This window comes from Trachypithecus francoisi, unplaced genomic scaffold (genome assembly GCF_009764315.1).
Source record: "Trachypithecus francoisi isolate TF-2019V2 unplaced genomic scaffold, Tfra_2.0 Lachesis_group6, whole genome shotgun sequence".
Classification (NCBI taxonomy): domain Eukaryota; kingdom Metazoa; phylum Chordata; class Mammalia; order Primates; family Cercopithecidae; genus Trachypithecus; species Trachypithecus francoisi.
Window position 1 is genome coordinate 34,724,579 of NW_022681471.1, and position 20,761 is coordinate 34,745,339.

General features: G+C 36.0%; 1 protein-coding gene and 1 long non-coding RNA gene across 4 annotated transcripts in view; both read left to right on the top strand.

Annotated features, from left to right (window-relative positions):
• KLHL13 (kelch like family member 13) overlaps window positions 1-20,761 on the top strand; it is a 215,659-nt gene that overhangs the window by 82,887 nt on the left and 112,011 nt on the right. For 2 of the 3 annotated variants that reach the window (XM_033201330.1, XM_033201329.1), the window contains one exon: window positions 2,517-2,590. The exons of the other annotated variant lie outside the window; for it this stretch is intronic. In XM_033201330.1, the coding sequence (XP_033057221.1) occupies window positions 2,541-2,590 (50 nt within the window). In that variant the 5' untranslated portion in view covers window positions 2,517-2,540. The remainder of the gene's footprint in view (window positions 1-2,516; window positions 2,591-20,761) is intronic. 3 annotated transcript variants of the gene reach the window in all.
• On the top strand, window positions 4,497-12,341 carry LOC117077645. Its single transcript, XR_004434823.1, has 3 exons — window positions 4,497-4,627; window positions 6,710-6,716; window positions 12,331-12,341. It is a non-coding gene; the product is annotated as an uncharacterized LOC117077645 (long non-coding RNA).

Sequence of the window (20,761 nt, forward strand, 5' to 3'; positions counted from 1 at the left end):
ACCAAAAAGTTTATTTGCTGGAGAATCTGAATGAGAATGTCCTAGACTCGAAATCCAGGCACAGTATGAGGATTGGTTGAAACATGAATACTGTGTTGTTCTGTTTTGTGCTGCTATAACAGAGTACATTATAATTTAAATATAACAGATTAATTTACGATGAGCAGAAATTTATTTCTCACAGTTCTGGAAGCTAGGACATTCAAGATAAAGAGGCTGGCATCTGACAAGGGCCTTCTTGCTGTGTCATCCCATGGCAGAAGTTGGAAGGGCAAAAAGAGGCAGAGAGAGAGAGAGAGAGAGAGAGAGAGAGAGGGCACCAAGAGGAGGATGAACTTGAACTTGTCCTTTTATAAGGAACGCAATCCCATGATAACGACATAATTCTTCATGAGGGTGGTGCCCCCATGACCAAACACCTCCTGTTAGGCCCCACCTCCCAACACTGCTGCGCTGAGGTCAAGTTTCCAACACTTGCTTTTTTGGGGGCACATTCAAACCATAGCAGAGATTAAGAGAAAATTTGCATGCCTAATTTCAGGACCTATATGTTTCATCCTAGATGCAATTAATGAAACAGGGCATGAGTTATTTAGTTTTACATTATCAGATTTCTAGCAGTCATCTAGATATAGATTTTTCCCTTTTCAACATCTTCTAAATAATTGTATAGTCTAAACATAATTAAAACATTTTAACATCTCAAATTCTCTCATCACTTTAACGTGTTTTAGAAAAGGTAAATCAAAGATCAGTTCATGTGAGATTCTGTAAAATATTAATTTCATTTAGCCTACTCAGTTTCTTTACTTGTAATAACAGAATTATAAGCAGAAAAATGATTGTACAAATAAACACAAATGATGTCATTTGATTTATTTCCTTTTAGAATTATGAAAACCCAATAAACAGAGTATTTTTCCCTCTTCTATTTCTTTTCCTTAAATTCAGGGGCTGGAAGAGGGCTGGTGACAATGAAGAATCCCTCCTCCTGCTTGCTTATTATTTTAGATCTTCACTAACTTTTTTTTCTTTTTCTTTTATTATTATTTTTTGAGACAGGGTCTCACTCTTCCACCCAGGCTGGAGTGCAGTTCTGTGATCTTGGCTCACTGCAACCTCTGCCTCCTGGGCTCAAGAGATCTTTCCACCTCAGCCCCCTGAGTAGCTGGGACTACAGGCGCGTACCACCATGCCCAGCTAATTTTTGTATTTTTATAGAGGTGGGGTTTTGTCATGTTGTCCAGACTAGTCTCAAACTCCTGGACTGAAGCAATCTGCTCGCCTCGGCCTCCCAAAGTGCTGGGATTATAGGCGTGAGCCACTGCACCCAGCCATCATAACTTTATGAACAGACCAAATTGTGTATTATGCATTTTTATCTTCCCAATGTAATAAATTGATTTTATTAACAAGAGATATTTAAGTAGAATACATTTTGCTTCCCAATATATCTGAAATGAATGGAATAAATACATAAAATATATTCTACTTCCCAGTGCTATACATTGGCATTACTAAAATGTAAGTATTTTAGATATAGTTCAGTTTACCAAAACTCACCTACTGTTCTCCTACAAAAATAATCACCAAAACAAAAATTCAACCCAGGCCAAGAAAATATTTCTATGCCCTATTTTATGTCTTTCGAATTTCAAAGTACTATACCTTTCTAGCTTATATATTTTTGCAACCAATTCTAAAATTGTGTTCCCTGTTTATAGACTTCTCAGACCCAAGTCCCCCAGGTAACATGGGAATCAGTGTGTCTGTATCTATGTGGCATGTATTTGCCTCAACTCCCCCCTTCTAACTTCTCTTGTCTAACCCAACTTCACACAGACTCCTTAGGTCTTCTGATTCTCAGTTTATTCTAATGTCCTGTATAAATAGTCCCTCTTGTCTGCAGGTGCTATGTTCTAAGACCCCCAGTGGATGCCTGAAACCGGGGATAGTACCAAACCTATATATACTATTTTTTTGTTTTTGATAACTGAGACTGCTACTAAGTGGCCAGCAAGCAAGTGGCATATATAGCATGGATACGCTGCACAAAAGGATGATTAACATCTCAGGTGAGATGCAGCAGGATAGTGTGACATTTTATCCTGCTATTCAGAATGGTGTGCAATTTAAAAACATGTGAATTGTTTATTTTGAGAATGCTCCATTTAATATTTTTTGAACTGCAGAAGGCCAAACCATGGATAAGGGAGGACTATTCCACTTGGTTGCTTTTCCATGGATCATCATTAGTTACTGATTTCACATGAAATTTAGTCAATAGTATTTAGTGATTCACTATTAAATTTTGTAGATATTTTTACTTTAAGTTTTTTAACTAAGATTCAATTTCTTAATTTTCTTAAGTTGTAATATGGACATTAAGTACAGGGGCATACATTTTGCCTTTAATTCAACCATGAAATATATAAAAATATTATAAAAACAGAGCAATTTGAAAACTCTAGTATTAATCTTCATAGTAAATATTGGCTTCTTTTCCTCCTGAACAGGTCATTATCCAACTTTTAGAGGTGATGGATCATCTGCATAGAGGGGAATTGGTTGCTGCAATACTTCGTAACCGGTATATTTATGGAAACAGTTTAACTTATATAATGTCTTTCCTATCTATTTATATACCTAACATAGCAGGCACTCAATAAATATTTGTTGAATACTTGGTATAAAATAAGTGTTTACTGTATGAATGAATTAGAGAATGACTAAGTGACAAAGAAATCGAATAAAGAGGATGTTAGTGACAATGTGTCCTGAGATAATGAAAAAATATAGAATATATTTAGAAAATATAATTGATATAAATTATGAACAGCTGGAATACAGTCAGTGGAGATATTTATTTGAATTTTCAGTTTTAAAGGCATACCTTTGAATAAATAGAGGTATCCATAGCTTAAGAATAGATGTGCCAACAACACATTTTTAAAAATAGGATTGTCCTGTGATTATATATATTTATGTTATTTAAAAATCCAGTTAAAACCTTTTCAGGGAGTTACTATGAGATATTTAAAGCTTCTTCTGACAAACTAGGATTTTAAATTTATTATTTAAAGAAAAATAGCCTTGTTTTGCAGCTATGACAGAGTCTCTCTTATTCCCAGTAGCTTAATTGTACAGTTTAGGTGAAACATTTGGAATAGTATGTTAGAGTTGTCTGTATCCTGGCTCTGATGCTCACTAGTGGCATAGCCTTGGGCAGGTTTCGTAGTCAATTCTATGCCTCAACTTCCTCACCTATGAAATGGTGTTAATAATAGTACCTACATTGCAGGGTTGTTGTGAAGATTAAATAAGTGTGAAAGGTGGGGGATGTGTGAAAGTGTGTGTGTGTGTGTGTATGTGTGGAGAGAGAGAAAAAAATGGAGAGCAGGCATGAGTGAGTGAGCTGGGCAGATAGTAAGCAGTATATATAAGCTAGTATGAGGGAACTTTAAAAAGTTCATGGAAAAATGGAAATAAAAGATAAAAATAAAAAACAACTGTTTCTTAATATAAGCTCTACCCAAATCAAGATGCTTTTGTAAGTGTTGATACCAGCCATTTAGTCTATCTGTAAAGAACTGAGGGTCCTGGGAATTTAACCATATCAGTGATGTCTCTTTTACATTATTAAGTGAAGAAAAATGGGTGCTCTTTAAAGGGTTTTTAAGACTAGGAAACAAAAAGAAGTCAGAAAGAGCCAAATTAGTACTGTAAGAAGGGTGCTTAATGATTTCCATCAAAACTCTCACAAAATTGCCCTTGTTTGAGAAATGAGCAGAAGCATTGTCATGGTGAAGAAGAACTTTCTGGTGAAGCTGTCTTAGGCATTTTTCTGGTAATGTTTTGGCTAACTTTCTCAAAACACTCTCATAATAAACAGATGATACAGTCCTTTGGCCCTTCTGAAAATCCTCAAGCAAAACGTCTTGATCATCCCAAAATAACTGTTGCTGTGACTTTTGCTCGTGACCACTCTGCTTTTGTTTTGACTGGGTTACTTCTACCTTTTCCTAGCCATTGCTTTGATTGTGCTTGTCTTCAGAATCATACTGGTAAGGCCATGTTTCATTTCATGTTACAATTCTTTGAAGAAATACTTCAGAATCTTGATCCTACTTGTTTAAAATTTTCCATTGAAAGCTCTTTTCTTGTCTGCAGCTGATCTGGGTGTAATTGTTTTGGTACCTATCAAGTGGAAAGTTTGCTCAACTTGAATTTTTCAGTCAGAGTTGTGTAAGCTGAACCAACTGAGGTATCTGTGGTGTTGGGTATCATGTCTGCTGTTACTCATTGGTCCTCTTTAATTAAGGCATGAGCAAGATTAATTTTTTCCTTGCAAATTGATTTGGATCATCTGCTGCTGCGGGCTTCATCTTTAACATCATCTCATTCCTTTCTAAAATGAGTTATCCATTTGTAAACTGCTGATTTCTTTGGGGGCATTGTCCCCATAAACTTTTCATAAAGCATCAACAATTTCACCATTCTTCCACCCAAACTCTGTGAAAAATTTGATGTTTGTTCTTGCTTCAATTTTAGCAGAATTCATGTTGCTTTGATAGGGGCTCTTTTCAAACTGATGTCTTATACTTCTTAGTGCTTCAAACTAGGTCCTGTTCAGGCATGTTATAACACATTATTATGAGTTTATTTTCATGCAAAAAAATTGAAATCCGTGCACAGTTTTTTTCAAAATACACACTTTGCATGAACTTTTTGAAGATCCCTCATGTTATTCAAATGTAAAAGTGAGATTTTAATTATTTTGAAAATGTAGTATTTGTGTTTTTCAATTCTGACGTATTTTAAAATACAGGCATGTTGTAATGTAAAGAAAATGTAGGAAAGGTTGAGGTAAGAAGGGAACATATATAAAATCACTGTTATTTGACAGATACCATAGAGGGAGTTTTTCATAATAATCCCATTAGGGAAATATAATATGAGGGTGCCTGTTTGTTGGAATGTATAAGTAGTTCCCCTTTATCCATGCAGGATACATTTCAAGGCTCCCAGGATGCCTGAAACTGAGGATAGTACCGAATCCAACTGCCATCAATCAGAGCATATTTCTGCTCATGTCTTCTGCTCACAAATATAAACATTTTCTATCTTAACTAAGCACTTATCATGCACTGCGGTCATAACTTGCAGTTTGAGTATGACAGCAGAACTAGCACGAGCTTCTTCTTCCTTCTCCACAATTTCACCAACAGAAGATTTCTTTCCTATTGTTGATCTTAGCAACCTCAGCATATGATTTTTTAAAATTAATTTTAAGTTCTGGGACACATGTGCAGGATGTGCATGTTTCTTATGTAGGTAAACATGTGTCCTGGTGGAGGGAGAGCATACTTTTATAAGTCGAGAACTTTGACCCTTTCACTTAAAGGAAGCCCTTTATAGCTTCTCTTTGACATATCCAAGTCACCAGTATCACTATTCTTGCACTGTGGGCCATTATTAAGTCAAATAAGGGTTTCGTGAACACAAGCACTGAAATACCTCAGCAGTTGATCTGATAACTGAACTGGCTACTAAGTGACTCATAGGTGGGTAGCATTTATAGCATGGATGCTGGTCAAAGAGATAATTCATGTTGTGGGTGGGGTGGAGTGAAGTAGGATAGTGCAAGATTTCGTCACCTTACTCAGAATGATACACAATTGAAAACTTATAAATTGTTTATTCCTGGAGTTTTCTACTTGATATTTTCTTTAGAATGTAGTTGACCATGGGTAACTGAAACCAGGGGAAAGTGAAACCATGCATAAGCAGGGACTACTGTGCTATCACGTGGGCTAGGGTGGAATATTCACCTTAGGAGCTATAAAATAGACTTGCTCACAGATATAGAAAATAGGGAAATCATAGCAGGGATAATATGTGGCCATGTTGGGTGAAAACAGGAGTAGATCAGGGGATGTTGAATTTATAGCTGCATGTATCAGCAGCTCCTTCTTTATTGTTGCTATATAATATTTCATTGTTTAAATATACAACAATTTATTCTATCTATTTTCCTGTTGATAGTCATTTAAGATGCATCCAGCATTTGGCTGTAATGCATAAAACTGTTATTAGGATTCTTGTGTAAAACTTATTTTGGCCACATGCACTCATTTTGTTTAGACTTACAGTATACTGAAGTGGAATTGCTGGGACATAGAGTAAGCTACTGTTTTTTAACATTTGTAGAAACTGCCAAATGTTTTTTGAAAATAGTTGTATCGTTTTATACTCCCACCAATAATAAGTGAGAATCTTTACTAACACTTGATATTGTTAGCTTCTTTAATTTTAGCCATTCTGTGGGTGTGTAGTACTTCCTCATTATGGTTTTCACTCTTCATTTTCCTCATGTGTAATGACATGAATAGGTTTCATATGTTTATTAGCTATTTGGATATATTTTAGAAGCATATGTTCAAGTGTTTTGGCCATTAAAATGGGTTGTTATTTTATTTTGATTATTAGGAGTTTTTAATTCACTCTGGATATATAGGTGTTTGTACTGTGAATATTTCCTTCCAGTCCATGGCTTACCCTCACATTCTGGTATTTGTGTCTTTTGATGAGCAGTAGTTCTTTTTTAAATGAAGTTCAGTTTATCATTTTTCTTCCGTTATGCTTGGTGCTTTTTGTATCTTGCCCAAGAAATCTTTGCCCTTCCAAATTTGAGGCTTTCTTCCAAAAGTTTTACAGTTTTAGCCCTCACATTATAAATGCATTATTGGCCACAAACCAGAGAAGTGAATGTACATACTAGATTCCACATAGGATCTAAGTAATTCATAAGACCACTTTACAGAAGAAAAGTTCTTTGTACTTTTAATTCTAAGCTAATACCTTTGTAAATGGCAAGGTAACTGAATGATAACTTGAGCTAAATCTAGCATTACAGAGAGACCTAGTCTTATGGCCCCTAGTTTATAATATAATGACTTTTGATTTTCTTCTCTTGTAACCTTTCTTATAAAAAAAGCCCCTTTGAAAGAAATATAATTCTGATTCTAAGTAAAGTGATCCAGAACATAGAAAATAATGGGAAGCTGCATAATTCAAATGTCAAAACCTGAGAAAAATGTTGCTTGCATGCATATACAAACTATGGGTCAGTTTCAAATTCTAAATACAATGAAACCAAAAACATTCAGAAATATCTGAAAGGGCTCACATCTGGAATCACAGCACTTTGGGAGGTTGAGGAGGGTGGATTATCTGAGGTAAAGAGTCCAAGACCAGCCTGGTCAACATGGTGAAACCCTGTCTGTACTAAAAATACAAAGAAAATTGGCCGGGTGTGGTGGTGCACACCTCTAATTCCAGCTATTCAGGAGGCTGAGGCATGAGAATCATCTGAACCTGGGAGGCGGAGGTTGCAGTGAACTGAGATCGTGCCACTGCCTTCCAGCCTGGGCGACAGAGCAAGACTCCGAAAATAAAAAAGAATATATGGAGGGAATAAACTCTTTTTGACTAAGAAAGTTTTATCCCAGCATGAGAATGGTTTAAGATTATGAAAGTTATTCATAGAATGCATAGATGTAATGAGAACCAAAAGTGAAAATCCAAAGGTGTTTGAAAACAATTAAATGCTCATTTTAAGAATAGAAAAGAGCCCTTAAAAGATTAGTGACAGAAACTTGCTCTTATAATAAGAAAAAAATATCTCTCTGAGACAACAATTCAGCATCACACTTAATGGTAATATGTAAGAGTTGTTCCTTAAGCAGCAATAAAATGAGGATGCCCGCAATCAACATAGTATTTAATATACATCTATAAATTCTGTCCAATGTCAGTAAAGAGGCATAACTAATGGAAGGAAGAAGACAAAATTACCAATTCTTAGAAGATTAATAGTGCTTGGAAAACTGGATATCCACTTGCAAAAGAATGAAACTGGATCCTTATATTACATTGTACACAAAAATAAACGCAAAATGGGTTAAATACCAAAGTGTAAGACCTGAAATCATAAAGCTTCTAAAAGTAAACACAAGGGATCAGAGCTATCAGGAAGAGCTTCACAAAAAAGAGAAGAAAACACAAGGGAAACACTCCTTGATATTGGCCTTTGCAAAGATTTTTTTGGATATCACCCCAAAAGCTTAGGCAACAGAAACAAGAATAAACAAGTTGGGACAACATAAAAATCTTCTTCATGGGAAAGAAAACAATAAACAAAATGAAAAGGCAGCCTACATATTGGGAGAAAATATTTGCAAACCATGTATGTGATGAGGGTTAATATCTTAACATAACTTACATAACTCAGTAGAAAAGAAACCCACCAAATAACACAACTTAAAAATGAGCAAAGGACCTGAATAGATATATTTTTTAAAATAATACATAGAAATAGCCAACAGGCATATAAAAAGGTGCTCAACATCACATCATCAGGGAAATGTAAATGAAAACCACAGTGAAATATCACCTTGCACCTATTAGGATGGCCATTATCAGAAAGACAAACAATAGCAAGTTTTGGAGAGGATGTAGAGAAGAGAACCCTTGCACACTGTTGGTGGGAATATAAAATGATGCAGCCATTAGGGTAAACAGTACAGAAGTTCCTCAGAAACCTAAATACAGAACGACTACCATATGACCCAGTAATCCCACTTCTGGGTGTATATGCAAGAGTAATGGAATTAGCACTTCCTTGAGATATCTGTACTTTCATGTTCATTGCAACATTATACACAATAGCCAAGGTGTGGAAACAACTTTCAATGGATGACTGGATAAAGAAATTGTGATACACACACACACACACACACACACACACGATGGGATATTATTCAGCCTTTTAAAAAGTAGATAATGCCTAGAGAAAATTTTTGCAATCTACCCATCTGAGAAAGGGCTAATATCCAGAATCTACAAAGAACTCAAACAAATTTACAAGAAAAAATCAACCAACCCCATCAAAAAGTGGGCGAAGGATATGAACAGACACTTCTCAAAAGAAGACATTTATGCAGCCAACAGACACATGAAAAAATGCTCATCATCACTGGCCATCAGAGAAATGCAAATCAAAACCACAATGAGATACCATCTCACACCAGTTAGAATGGTGATCATTAAAAAGTCAGGAAACAACAGGTGCTGGAGAGGATGTGGAGAAATAGGAACACTTTTACATTGTTGGTGGGACTGTAAACTGGTTCAACCATTGTGGAAGACAGTGTGGCAATTCCTCAAGGATCTAGAACTAGAATACCATTTGACCTAGCCATCCCATTACTGGGATTATAAATCATGCTGCTATAAAGACACATGCACACATATGTTTATTGCAACACTATTCACAATAGCAAAGACTTGGAACCAACCCAAATGTCCATCAATGATAGACTGGATTAACAAAATGTGGCACATATACACCGTGGAATACTATGTAGCCATAAAAAAGGATGAGTTCATGTCCTTTGTAAGGACATGGATGCAGCTGGAAACCATCATTCTCAGCAAACTATCGCAAGGACAGAAAACCAGACAACGCATGTTCTCACTCATAGGTGGGAATTGAACAATGAGAACACTTGGACACAGGGTGGGGAACATCACATAATGGGGCCTGTCGTGGGGTGGGGGGAAGGGGGAGGGATAGCATTAGGAGATATGCCTAATGTAAATGACGAGTTGATGGGTGCAGCATACCAGCATGGCACATATATACATATGTAACAAACCTGAGTGTTGTGCACATGTACCCTAGAACTTAAAGTATAATAATAATAAAAAAGGAGATAATGCCATTTACAACAACATGGATGAATGTGGAGGACATTATGCTAAATGAAATAAGGCAGACTTCGAACAAAAAATACTGCATTTGTAAATGTCAAATAGATAGAAACACAGGGGCAGGAGTGGGAAGAAATGGGAAGAAGAAGGTCAAAGCATGCAAATGTGCAGTTAGGTAGGGTGAATAAGTCTAGATGTAATCTATGGCATGAGGACAATAGTTAATAATAATATGTTGTATTCTGAAAATTCGCTAAGAAAGTAGATTTTAGGTGTACTCACCACACAAAAAGGCAACTGTGGAAGGTGATGGATATATTAATTTCTTTAACTGTAGTAATCATTTCACTCTGTCTATGTATACCAAAACATCATATTGTACACTTTAAATATATGCAATAAAAATAGAAATAAATAAAAAGTTTAGGCTTCTATATCTATGAAAGCTAAGTCTTAAAAACAACCCCTTAGTGCTGGAACTAATGAGTTATAAAAAATAGTTGGATATAAATAAAAATTTTAAAAAACAGTAAGTTTTATTTGTATCAGAAATCACCATTTAGAAGATATAATGGAAAACAATTTGTAATAGCCACAAAACATAAATATTTAGTAATAACCCCAACAAAAATGTCTAGGATTTATACTATGAATATTTAAAAATTCTACTCAGAGACAGGAAAGAAGACATTTCAAGAATGCAGTTATATCTATAAATTACCTTGGGCAATATGGCCATTTTCACAATATTGATTCTTCCTATCCATGAGCATGGTATGTTCTTCCATTTGTTTGTGTCCTCTTTTATTTCACTGAGCAGTGGTTTGTAGTTCTCCTTGAAGAGGTCCTTTACATCCCTTGTAAGTTGGATTCCTAGGTATTTTATTCTCTTTGAAGCAATTGTGAATGGACGTTCATTCATGATTTGGCTCTCTGTTTGTCTGTTACTGGTGTAAAAGAATGCTTGTGATTTTTGCACATTAACTTTGTATCCTGAGACTTTGCTGAAGTTTCTTATCAGCGTAAGGAGATTTTGGGCTGAGACGATGGGGTTTTCTAAATATACAATCATGTCATCTGCAAACAGGGACAATTTGACTTCTTCTTTTCCTAACTAGATACCCTTTGTTTCTTTTTCTTGCCTGATTGCCCTAGCCAGAACTTCCAACACTATGTTGAATAGGAGTGGTGAGAGAGGGCATCCCTGTCTTGTGCCAGTTTTCAAAGGGAATTTTTCCAGTTTTTGCCCATTCAGTATGATATTGGCTGTGGTGTCATAAATAGCTCTTATTATTTTGAGATACGTTCCATCAATACCGAATTTATTGAGCGTTTTTAGCATGAAGGGCTGTTGAATTTTGTCAAAAGCCTTTTCTGCATCTATTGAGATAATCATGTGGTTCTTGTCTTTGGTTCTGTTTATATGCTGGATTACGTTTATTGATTTGCATATGTTGAACCAGCCTTGCATCCCAGGGATGAAGCCCACTTGATCATGGTGGATAAGCTTTTTGATGTGCTGCTGGATCCGGTTTGCCAGTATTTTATTGAGGATTTTTGCATCGATGTTCATCAGGGATATTGGTCTAAAATTCTCTTTTTTTATTGTGTCTCTGCCAGACATTCATACAACCAACAGACACATGAAAAAATGCTCATCACTGGCCATCAGAGAAATGCAAACCAAAACCACAATGAGATACCATCTCACACCAGTTAGAATGGCAATCATTAAAAAGACAGGAAACAACAGGTGCTGGAGAGGATGTGGAGAAATAGGAACACTTTTACACTGTTGGTGGGATTGTAAACTAGTTCAACCATTAGGGAAAACAGTATGGCGATTCCTCAAGGATCTAGAACTAGAAGTCCCATATGACCCAGCCATCCCATTACTGGGTATATACCCAAAGGATTATAAATCATGCTGCTATAAAGACACATGCACACATATGTTTATTGTGGCACTATTCACAATAGCAAAGACTTGGAATCAACCCAAATGTCCATCAGTGACAGACTGGATTAAGAAAATGTGGCACATATACACCATGGAATACTATGCAGCCATAAAAAAGGATGAGTTCCTGTCCTTTGTAGGGACATGGATGCAGCTGGAAACCATCATTCTCAGCAAACTATCACAAGAACAGTAAACCAAACACCGCATGTTCTCACTCATAGGTGGGAACTGAACAATGAGATCACTTGGACTCGGGAAGGGGAACATCACACACCGGGGCCTATCATGGGGAGGGGGGAGGGGGGAGGGATTGCATTAGGAGTTATACCTGATGTAAATGACAATTTGATGGGTGCTGACGGGTTGATGGGTGCAGCACACCAACATGGCACAAGTATACATATGTAACAAACCTGCACGTTATGCACATGTACCGTCGAACTTAAAGTATAATAATAATAATAAAAAAAGAATACAGTTATACATACCATGGTTCTTGATAACAGACTAAATGCGAAGAAGAGATACATTCTTTCCAAATTATCCTATACATTCTACATAAATTTAGTAGGATATTTAAAAATTTGGCAGAGCAAATCTTCAATAAGATAACGAATATCTGAAAGAAATGTATCTCCATCATTAGTACAATGTCTGCTATGTAGTTGCTCGTTAATTTACTAGATAAATGAAGGACTAGTACAAAATCTATATTTGTTCTGTTTATGACTCAACAAATATTTATTGTGTAATTGGTAAGAACTAAACATTTTCACGTGCAAAAGTATGATGAAAAGTGATGAGTTCTTCTACTCATTGACCTTCTTCTGGGGATGTGGTGTGGTCAGATGATAAATATATGTCATGGAGAAAATTGTTATGAAAAATTAATAAGACAGGTGGCAAGATAAAGAATTAAGAGTGAGCAGAGGTCATTGTAGAAGGGCATTAACCTCTTATCAGTCTTGCATGTGTTTAGTCTTGTAATCTACAATCCATCATATATTTTACTTTATATGAAGTTTTATTCTAGTGCTTTATGAGGTATAGGGAGAAGTCAGCCACATGTGACTTGCTTTGATGCAAACAGTATACTTATCTGAACATCCTCATGCATACATTATGGTAATGTCTAGGAGGACAGGTTGTGGTGAGAATCACCAGCTTGTTGTGGCAGTATTTTCTGATTGCATTCCTGGATCTAATAAGCATTTCTATAATGCTCTGACAGAGTTTCAGTCTTCTAAAAGTAGTCTTTCGTAGATGAAACACAGTATAAAATATTGCCTGGTATTTCCAACACAGGAGAAAGAATACCAAATCTGCACAATCATATTTTTATCATTTTAACAAATATTATTCACCATTACTGGGTAGGGTGCTAGGGATATAGCAGTGAATGATAATACATGGTTTTCTGTGTAGTGGGGAATACACACAAATAATTGTGTTTCTTAAGTGCTGTTGAAAGGACATATGGGGTGCTACTGAATGTGTATAACACATATATATACCTGGTCTTGTGGGGGCAGGGGGGTCAGGGCAGGCTTTATGAGTGAAGTCATGTTTCCTTTACTTCTCTCCATCTCCACTCCACTACCACCATCTTAGTTCAAGCTACTCTCATCTTTTGTCTGACATCCTGCAATAACCAATGGGTTAGTTCAATTTTCTCTGGGTTCTAATTAGAGTTCTCTTTTCAGAATTCAAATATAGCCATGTTGCCTTTTCACTTTCAAATTATTCTATAGCTGTATCTTAATTTTAGGATAACATCCAGTGTTAACCTCACATTACAGTACTATGCATGAAGACATGAAAAAGCATGATGCATTCACAGAGCTATAATCAAAATCAGATGATTATTAATTGTAATGATAAGGAGCAAAGTAAGAAAAGGCTGGAGATGAGTTAGGAGAGGGAGGTATGGACCAAGTTAAGAAGCATTTTATGTTTATGTTTATGCTAAGGAGTATACATACTTCACAGACTGCAGAGATCTACTGAAACTTACAAACGAAAAAGTGATGTGATCTGCCTTATATTGCTAGAAAGATCACTTTGGTGGCTGTGTGGATTATTTGGGGAAGGAGGATGGGAAAATTAGGAGACCAGTAGTAGTAGTCAAAGAAAGAAATGAAGAGTCTGAACAAGGGTGATGGCAGTGGGAATGAATGAAAGGGAATGCATTCGTGAAATACTTAGGTATAAATTTTACAACGTTTGGCAACCAACTGGATTCTTCGCACTCTAGTCAGAATGATCCTTTAAAATTGTTAATCCGATAATGTCACCTAGACTATCCTTTCCTGTTTATGACTATTAAAATCCTACTTGTTCCGCAAGACCCATATTGAATTCCATACCCTGCATAAAGCCTCATCTGATCAATCCAATCACATGATCAGGAGAGCTTCTTGCCTCTGAACTGCTTTACCACTGCAATGAATTTTATCATGTTTGGTTCTGCATTGAAGTAATTTGAGCCTTTATTTGGTTATGCCTAAGGGAGCCCTTTCAGAGAGTAACTGGCTGCATCTAGTGTATTTTTATATCCTGTATTGTACATAATGCAGGATTTTGCACCAATAAGCTTTCAGTAAATACCTGTAGAAGTTGTAGCATTTTTCAACAATTACTGGCTGGTGATTTTATTCAGTAAAATGGTTAGTTTTCTTTTGTTTCCCACAGTTAACTCTTACTTATAGTTAAGTAATTTAATATTAAGTGACAATCTTTAAAACTGTAAAATAGGCTAATTGAATTTAGTATAGATTCTAGGAATAAGCCCAGACTTTTGTACTGACATAATGTATAATCATGTCTTCATGGTGTAGAATGTCAAGGGAATACAGGACTGGGAATCAGGTCATTTCATGTTTAAAATATTTAGCCTTTACTATTTGTCAAACGGCGTCCTTATCTGTAAAATGTAAGAATTGGAAGATGGAAGTCTTCCTTTTGTTTTAAAAGTCTAAAATTATATTTTTAAGCCTAAGCACATAGTACATTACCATAATGTATGTAAAGAAACACATATGTGATTAACTTCATATAAAACAAATTTAACAAGGTGATCAGCCATTGGAGATAAGTCTTTTTATTAATTTATCATAATTTGGTTTTCTCACTTTCAATGAAGGTATTTGTTCTGTGTTTTTGAAGATTAAAAACTTGTGAGGGTTTTATCATCAGTGAAATAAGCGTGGCAATAATTGTAAGCCAAATCTTTGGCTAGGAGACCTAGCCAATAAAAATAATAAGAGGGTAACACATGAAATTCTGAGACCAGTTACTTTTTATACATTGGAATTATTTTGGTTTAGAAATTCTGTAGGTTTTGGTTATCCATTATTATTGTCATAAGATCTTATGGTAGATGCACGTGAAATTTATCACCATATTTGTTCCTATAACTGAAGAGTTGCATGCTTTCATACAAAGGATATGAACTTGTTAGTAATGTTGCATGTTTTATATATTTGGAGGAATTTTCCAGGTCATAGAAAGTGTATCTGTTCTTGGGGAGAATAATTGCTACTCCAGTTTCTCTTCTTGAGTGTTGCTGTTCATATTACATTCTTCCTGTGCAATCTCATCTACCGCAATTATTTCAGTCCTTGCCTACATACTGAAGACCTTTCATTTATAGCTCGAGTCTAAATTTTTTCTGAGTCCCAGACTAAAAGTTGTTTGTTTTCTCCCTCCACCATTTTTTGTTTGTTTGGACTCAACAAGTAATACGTATTTATTATAGGTAAATAATTATAATAAATATGTATTTATATATTTATAACTTTATAAATATAAAGTTATTTATTTATATATTAAATATATATAATTATTTATCTATAATAAATATGTATTGTAGTACATTATATTATAGATTATATTATTATAATACATATTTATTATAGAACACTTAGAAAAATGGAAAATTATATATATGCAGGGTAAATAATCATATAAGATAACCTCTATTAACAGCTTGATGTATTTTCACTCTAGTCTTCTGGTACATTTTTAAATGTAACTAAGGTTTTACTTATTGAATGTGATCTGGTTATAGTAGTGTGGTTAAGGGTGAAGCTCTGAAGTCTGCCAAATATAGATTTCATTTGAACTCTGCTACTTACTAGCTGTGTGAAATTTGGAAAGTGCCTTAACTCCTATGAGTCTATTTCCTCATCTATAAAATAAAGTAATATCACTGTATGGGATTGTTCTGTGGATTAAATAAAATGTTTGTAAGATAGTTAAGTTCCTGGCATATGGTAAATACTCAGTAAATGGAAGTGCTTACTGTTTTGTTATACTATATATCATGTCTGTACCTCCCTGTTTTTCTTATTAGATTTTGAATATTTTGATGTCAATAAAGACTTGTAGTTATAATAGCTGGATAGTATAAGCCATTCTGTGGTACAAACTATGTCTTGATATTAGATATTTAGTCTGATTCCATTTTGGGGGTATTAGTTGTAGTAGTGCCTTCCATATCTGTTATAATTTATCTATTTTCCTTCTATTTATTGTTTTTTGCTCTATACTGTGTCAAATCCTCTCTTTGCTCCCTTTAATGTACATTTTGTTTATCACATTGGTTTAGTTTCCTTTAGTTTCCTCGACCAACATAATTTATATCTTTCCTCATCTTGTCTTACTTGGCTTTGTCTTCCTGGCTCATTGAAGTCATGTTTCTGTATTCAATAAGAAATAGTGTTTTTCAATGTATTTCCATTACTGCTTTCCGTGCTAGTTGCTTTTGTTTTTGTCTGTTCATTCTCAAAGGAAGAAGGATTCCCTGAAAGGCCTTTGTACTGTTGTTTAAAATGTTTTTTGTTCATGGTCTTTATGTGGCTGACTCTTGTTGTCTAGATCTTTACTTAAATATCCTCTCCTCTGAGAGGTTTCCTTTGACCATCCAATCTAAAGTGGCCACCTGTATACTGTCTACTGTCACACCATCCCAATTTACTTCTCTGCGTAAGACTCATCCCTTCAACTATTAGATATTTTCCTTCTTTATTTATTTTCTATCCCCTTTCACTGGAATAGAAGCTCCAAGAGGCCAGGCATCTTGTTCGACTCGTTTACTGCTTTAATCTCAGCACCTGCAACCATTTCTTACACACGTGAGTTGCTCAATACATATTTGCTGAATGAATGAATAAAGGAATTAACCATTTCCCCTCTGTCTATGCTCTTGTGTACTAATCCCACCCTTTTCTCTTTTATCCATGAGTCAATACTAATAGAAATAAACGATTGAATAAATAAGTAGGGTAGAAGAGACAAGTCTTCCTTACAGAAGAATTCCATATTTTATTTGTGAATGTTTGTTTGTATATATATCTTCTTTATATGCTGGAACTTTCCACTGGGTGTTAATGATTCACTTACAAAGAAAATAATGTGGAATGGAAAAGAATTGTAACTTTATAGTGAAGAAATCTGACAAATACTACCAGCAGTAGACTAGACAGAATAGGCCCCCCAGGATGTCCACATTTTAATCCCCAGAACCTGTGACTATGACACTGTTCATGGCAAAATGGACTTGCAGATGTGATTAAGTTATGGTCTTTGAGATGAGGAGATTATCCTGGATCATTCAGGCAGGCCCATTGCAATCACAAGGGTCCTTATAAAAGGGACACAGGTGCGAGTCAGAAAAGGGAGATGTGATGATGGATCCAGAGGTTGGAGTGATGCTCTTTGAAGATATAGGAAGGTGCCACAAGCCAAGAATGCAGGTAGTCTCTAGAATCTGGAAAACAAAAACAGTAAGAAAACCTTCTCTCCCCTGAAGCTTTTCTAGTACTTAATTTTTGACTTCTAACCTCCAGAGCTGTAAGGTAATCATTGGGGTTGTTTAAAGCCACTGTTTGTGATCATTTGTCACAGTGGAAATAGTTAATATGCCCTATTTTCAGAGTCTGGCACAATGGCTTCCTAATATATACCAGGAGCTGTAATTTCTGACTTGATATAAACACAAAGAGGAATTGATGGTGGTGGTCAGAAAGGGCCACACAGTAAAAGGTACTAGAACTCTGGCTGCTTTAAAAAGCAAAAACATGGCCAGGTCTCAGTTTCAGTGCTGGCACTGGTTTTCCTGACTCTGTCTTCAAGATATATACTTTTTATTATACATTATGTTCTAGGGTACACGTGCACAATGTGCAGGTTTGTTACATATGTATACATGTGCCATGTTGGTGTGCTGCACCCATTAACTCAACAGTAAGTTGGGCAAGGCAGGATCAGAAGTAACTAGCTATTTGTTATTTAAAATTGAATATTCAAGTATTATATCTTTCTTATCCAATTGTATAATTTATGCTCATTGAGAAGTATTTGGAAAAATTATAGGAAAGTGTAATCCCACTGCACTGAAAGCGCTGTTAATATTTTAGATCTCATAAATACAAATGTTTATTCAACACAAAGATTCCCCAGTATTGTAAACATGGCATATCCAATGTCCAATCCCATGTAATCTTAGCCCTGAGTACCTGCCTTCTCATCTATAGTCTTGGTCTTGTTTGATGACACCACCATTCACTCAGGTGCCTGACTCAGAAACTGGGGCATCATCCTGGACTCTTTCTCATCCTTCACATTCAGTTAGTCACTAAGTCCACTTCTCCTTCCCAATTATTTCTCCAATTCACTCCCCCTGCTGCTTTATCCTTATTATCACTTCCTTAGTTTTGGCCCACATAATTTGTCAGGTAGATCATTAAAATATCCTTCTAATCTGTTTTTTTTCTTTTAGTCTTAGCCCTCGCCTTCTCCCCTGACAGTTTCTCTCTCTCTTTGCAGCCATAATGATCTTTCTGAAATGTAAATATGGTCATATTGTTTTCTTGTTTAGATTTCTTCAGTGGCTCCCAGTGTGGCAAGGTGTCTTATGTGGCTCCTCTCTACCTCACCAGGCTTTTCTCCTGTGCAGAGCATGCACTGCAGCCTTCTCCAACATTGGAAGGTGACACGTTCCCTCATATTGCCACCCTTCTTTCTGGAATGCTTTCTCTCATATGTTGGGCCTAACCCACTCCTGTTTATCCTTCAGGACCTCTCTGTGAAACTTTCACTGAAATAGATCCCATGCCACTTCCAAGCAGAATTAGGTGTCCTTTTCTTATTTATTTATTTATTTATTTTGAGACAGCGTCTCACTTTGTCACCCAGGCTGGAGTATAGTGGTGCAATCATGGCTCACTGCAGCCTTGACTTCCCAGGCTCAAGTGATTATCCCACCTCAACAGGCATGTGCCACCATGCCTGACTAATTTTTGTATCTCTTTTGGAAATGGGGTTTTGCCATGTTGCCCAGGCTGGTCTTCAACTCCTGGGCTCAAGTGATTCACATACCTCAGCCTCCCAAAGTACTGGGATTACAGGCGTGAGCCACCACATGTGGCCAAGTGTCCCTTTCTAACGGCTCCCATAGCATTGATTCTTACATTTTGGTGTTGGCAGGGGGGATTGAAGTCCCAGTACTCATAGTAGTTGTATTGGCAAGAGTCATTATAATAGCTAACACTTAAATAGCATTACTTTGTACTAGGTACAAAACCTTTATGCATATTAATTTATGTTATTCTCATAATAACCTTATGAAGTAGACACTCATCATTATTATTCCCATTTCACAAACAAGGACTTTGAGGCAGAGAGAGATTAAGTAAATTGTCTAAGGTTGCACAGTAAATAAACATGGATCCAGGGTTCAAATGCAGGAAGTCTAGCTCCAGAGTCTTTGCATTTAGCCATATTCCAGTCTTTTTCCTTCCCTGGAATGCAAACTCCCTGAGGACAAGGGTTTTGCCTGTCCTGTATCACCTCTCCTGTGTCTCATTACCTAAAACTAATTCATGGTAGTAATAAATACTTCTCATGATGATCTTTTTAGACAGGCCAGGAAGTGAATGTAGAGGAATGTGTCCTCCTGTCTCTTCCAGGCAGAATTAGGTTTCCTTTTCTTACAGCTCCCATAGTATTAGATCTTATTTCTGTGGTGTCTGTAGTAGATATTAAAGTTCCAATACTAGTAGTACATTGGTTGTATTGGCAAGAGTCATTCTAATAGACACCCATGGCGTTTACCCTAAGGCCAAGCTAGTTCTGCTTATTTTGGGTGTGCATACATTTACACTGATAGGTTAAGTACTATTAATGAGTTGGAAGCCTGGAAGTTGACAAAAGAATTTTTTTTTTTTTTTTTTTTTCTTTTTTTTTTTTTTTTTTTTTCTTTTTTTATTTTTTATTATACTTTAAGTTCTAGGGTACATGTGCATAACGTTTATATCATGTATAACTCCCCAATGCAATCCCTCCCTCCTCCCCCCTCCCCATGATAGGCCCCAGTGTGTGATGTTCCCCTTCCCGAGTCCAAGTGATCTCATTGTTCAGTTCCCACCTATGAGTGAGAACATGCGGTGTTTGGTTTTCTCTTCTTGTGATAGTTTGCTAAGAATGATGGTTTCCAGCTGCATCCATGTCCCTACAAAGGACGCAAACTCATCCTTTTTGATGGCTGCATAGTATTCCATGGTGTATATGTGCCACATTTTCTTAATCCAGTCTGTCACAGATGTGTCCATCTGTGAAATTTTTTCTTTTAACAAATTTTCACTTCCCTCCCTTTTCAGTCTTTTATTTTTTCCCCTTTTCATCTTCCCAGCAAATGCAGTTATAAGGTGATCGTTAGAAAGATTATGTAAAATTTTCAAAGGCTCCTGAACAACAGTTGTGTAATGTTCTATTTTGGGTTACATGTGACCAGGAATATGGACCCATGAAATAATTCAGAGCCTTAATGTGGATGCTTTTAAAAATATATAGCCAGAGGACAAAGTTTTCCTTTGTCTTTCTGGTTATCAGTGCTGTGTGATATTTTGACCCCTTCTCTCCATTCGGCACTTGGTTTTCTTTGTACCATTGCTTTGTTTCAGATTAAAATGAAAAGAAAAAGATTAATATCTTTTTTTCCCTGGAAGATCTACCTTTTCATTG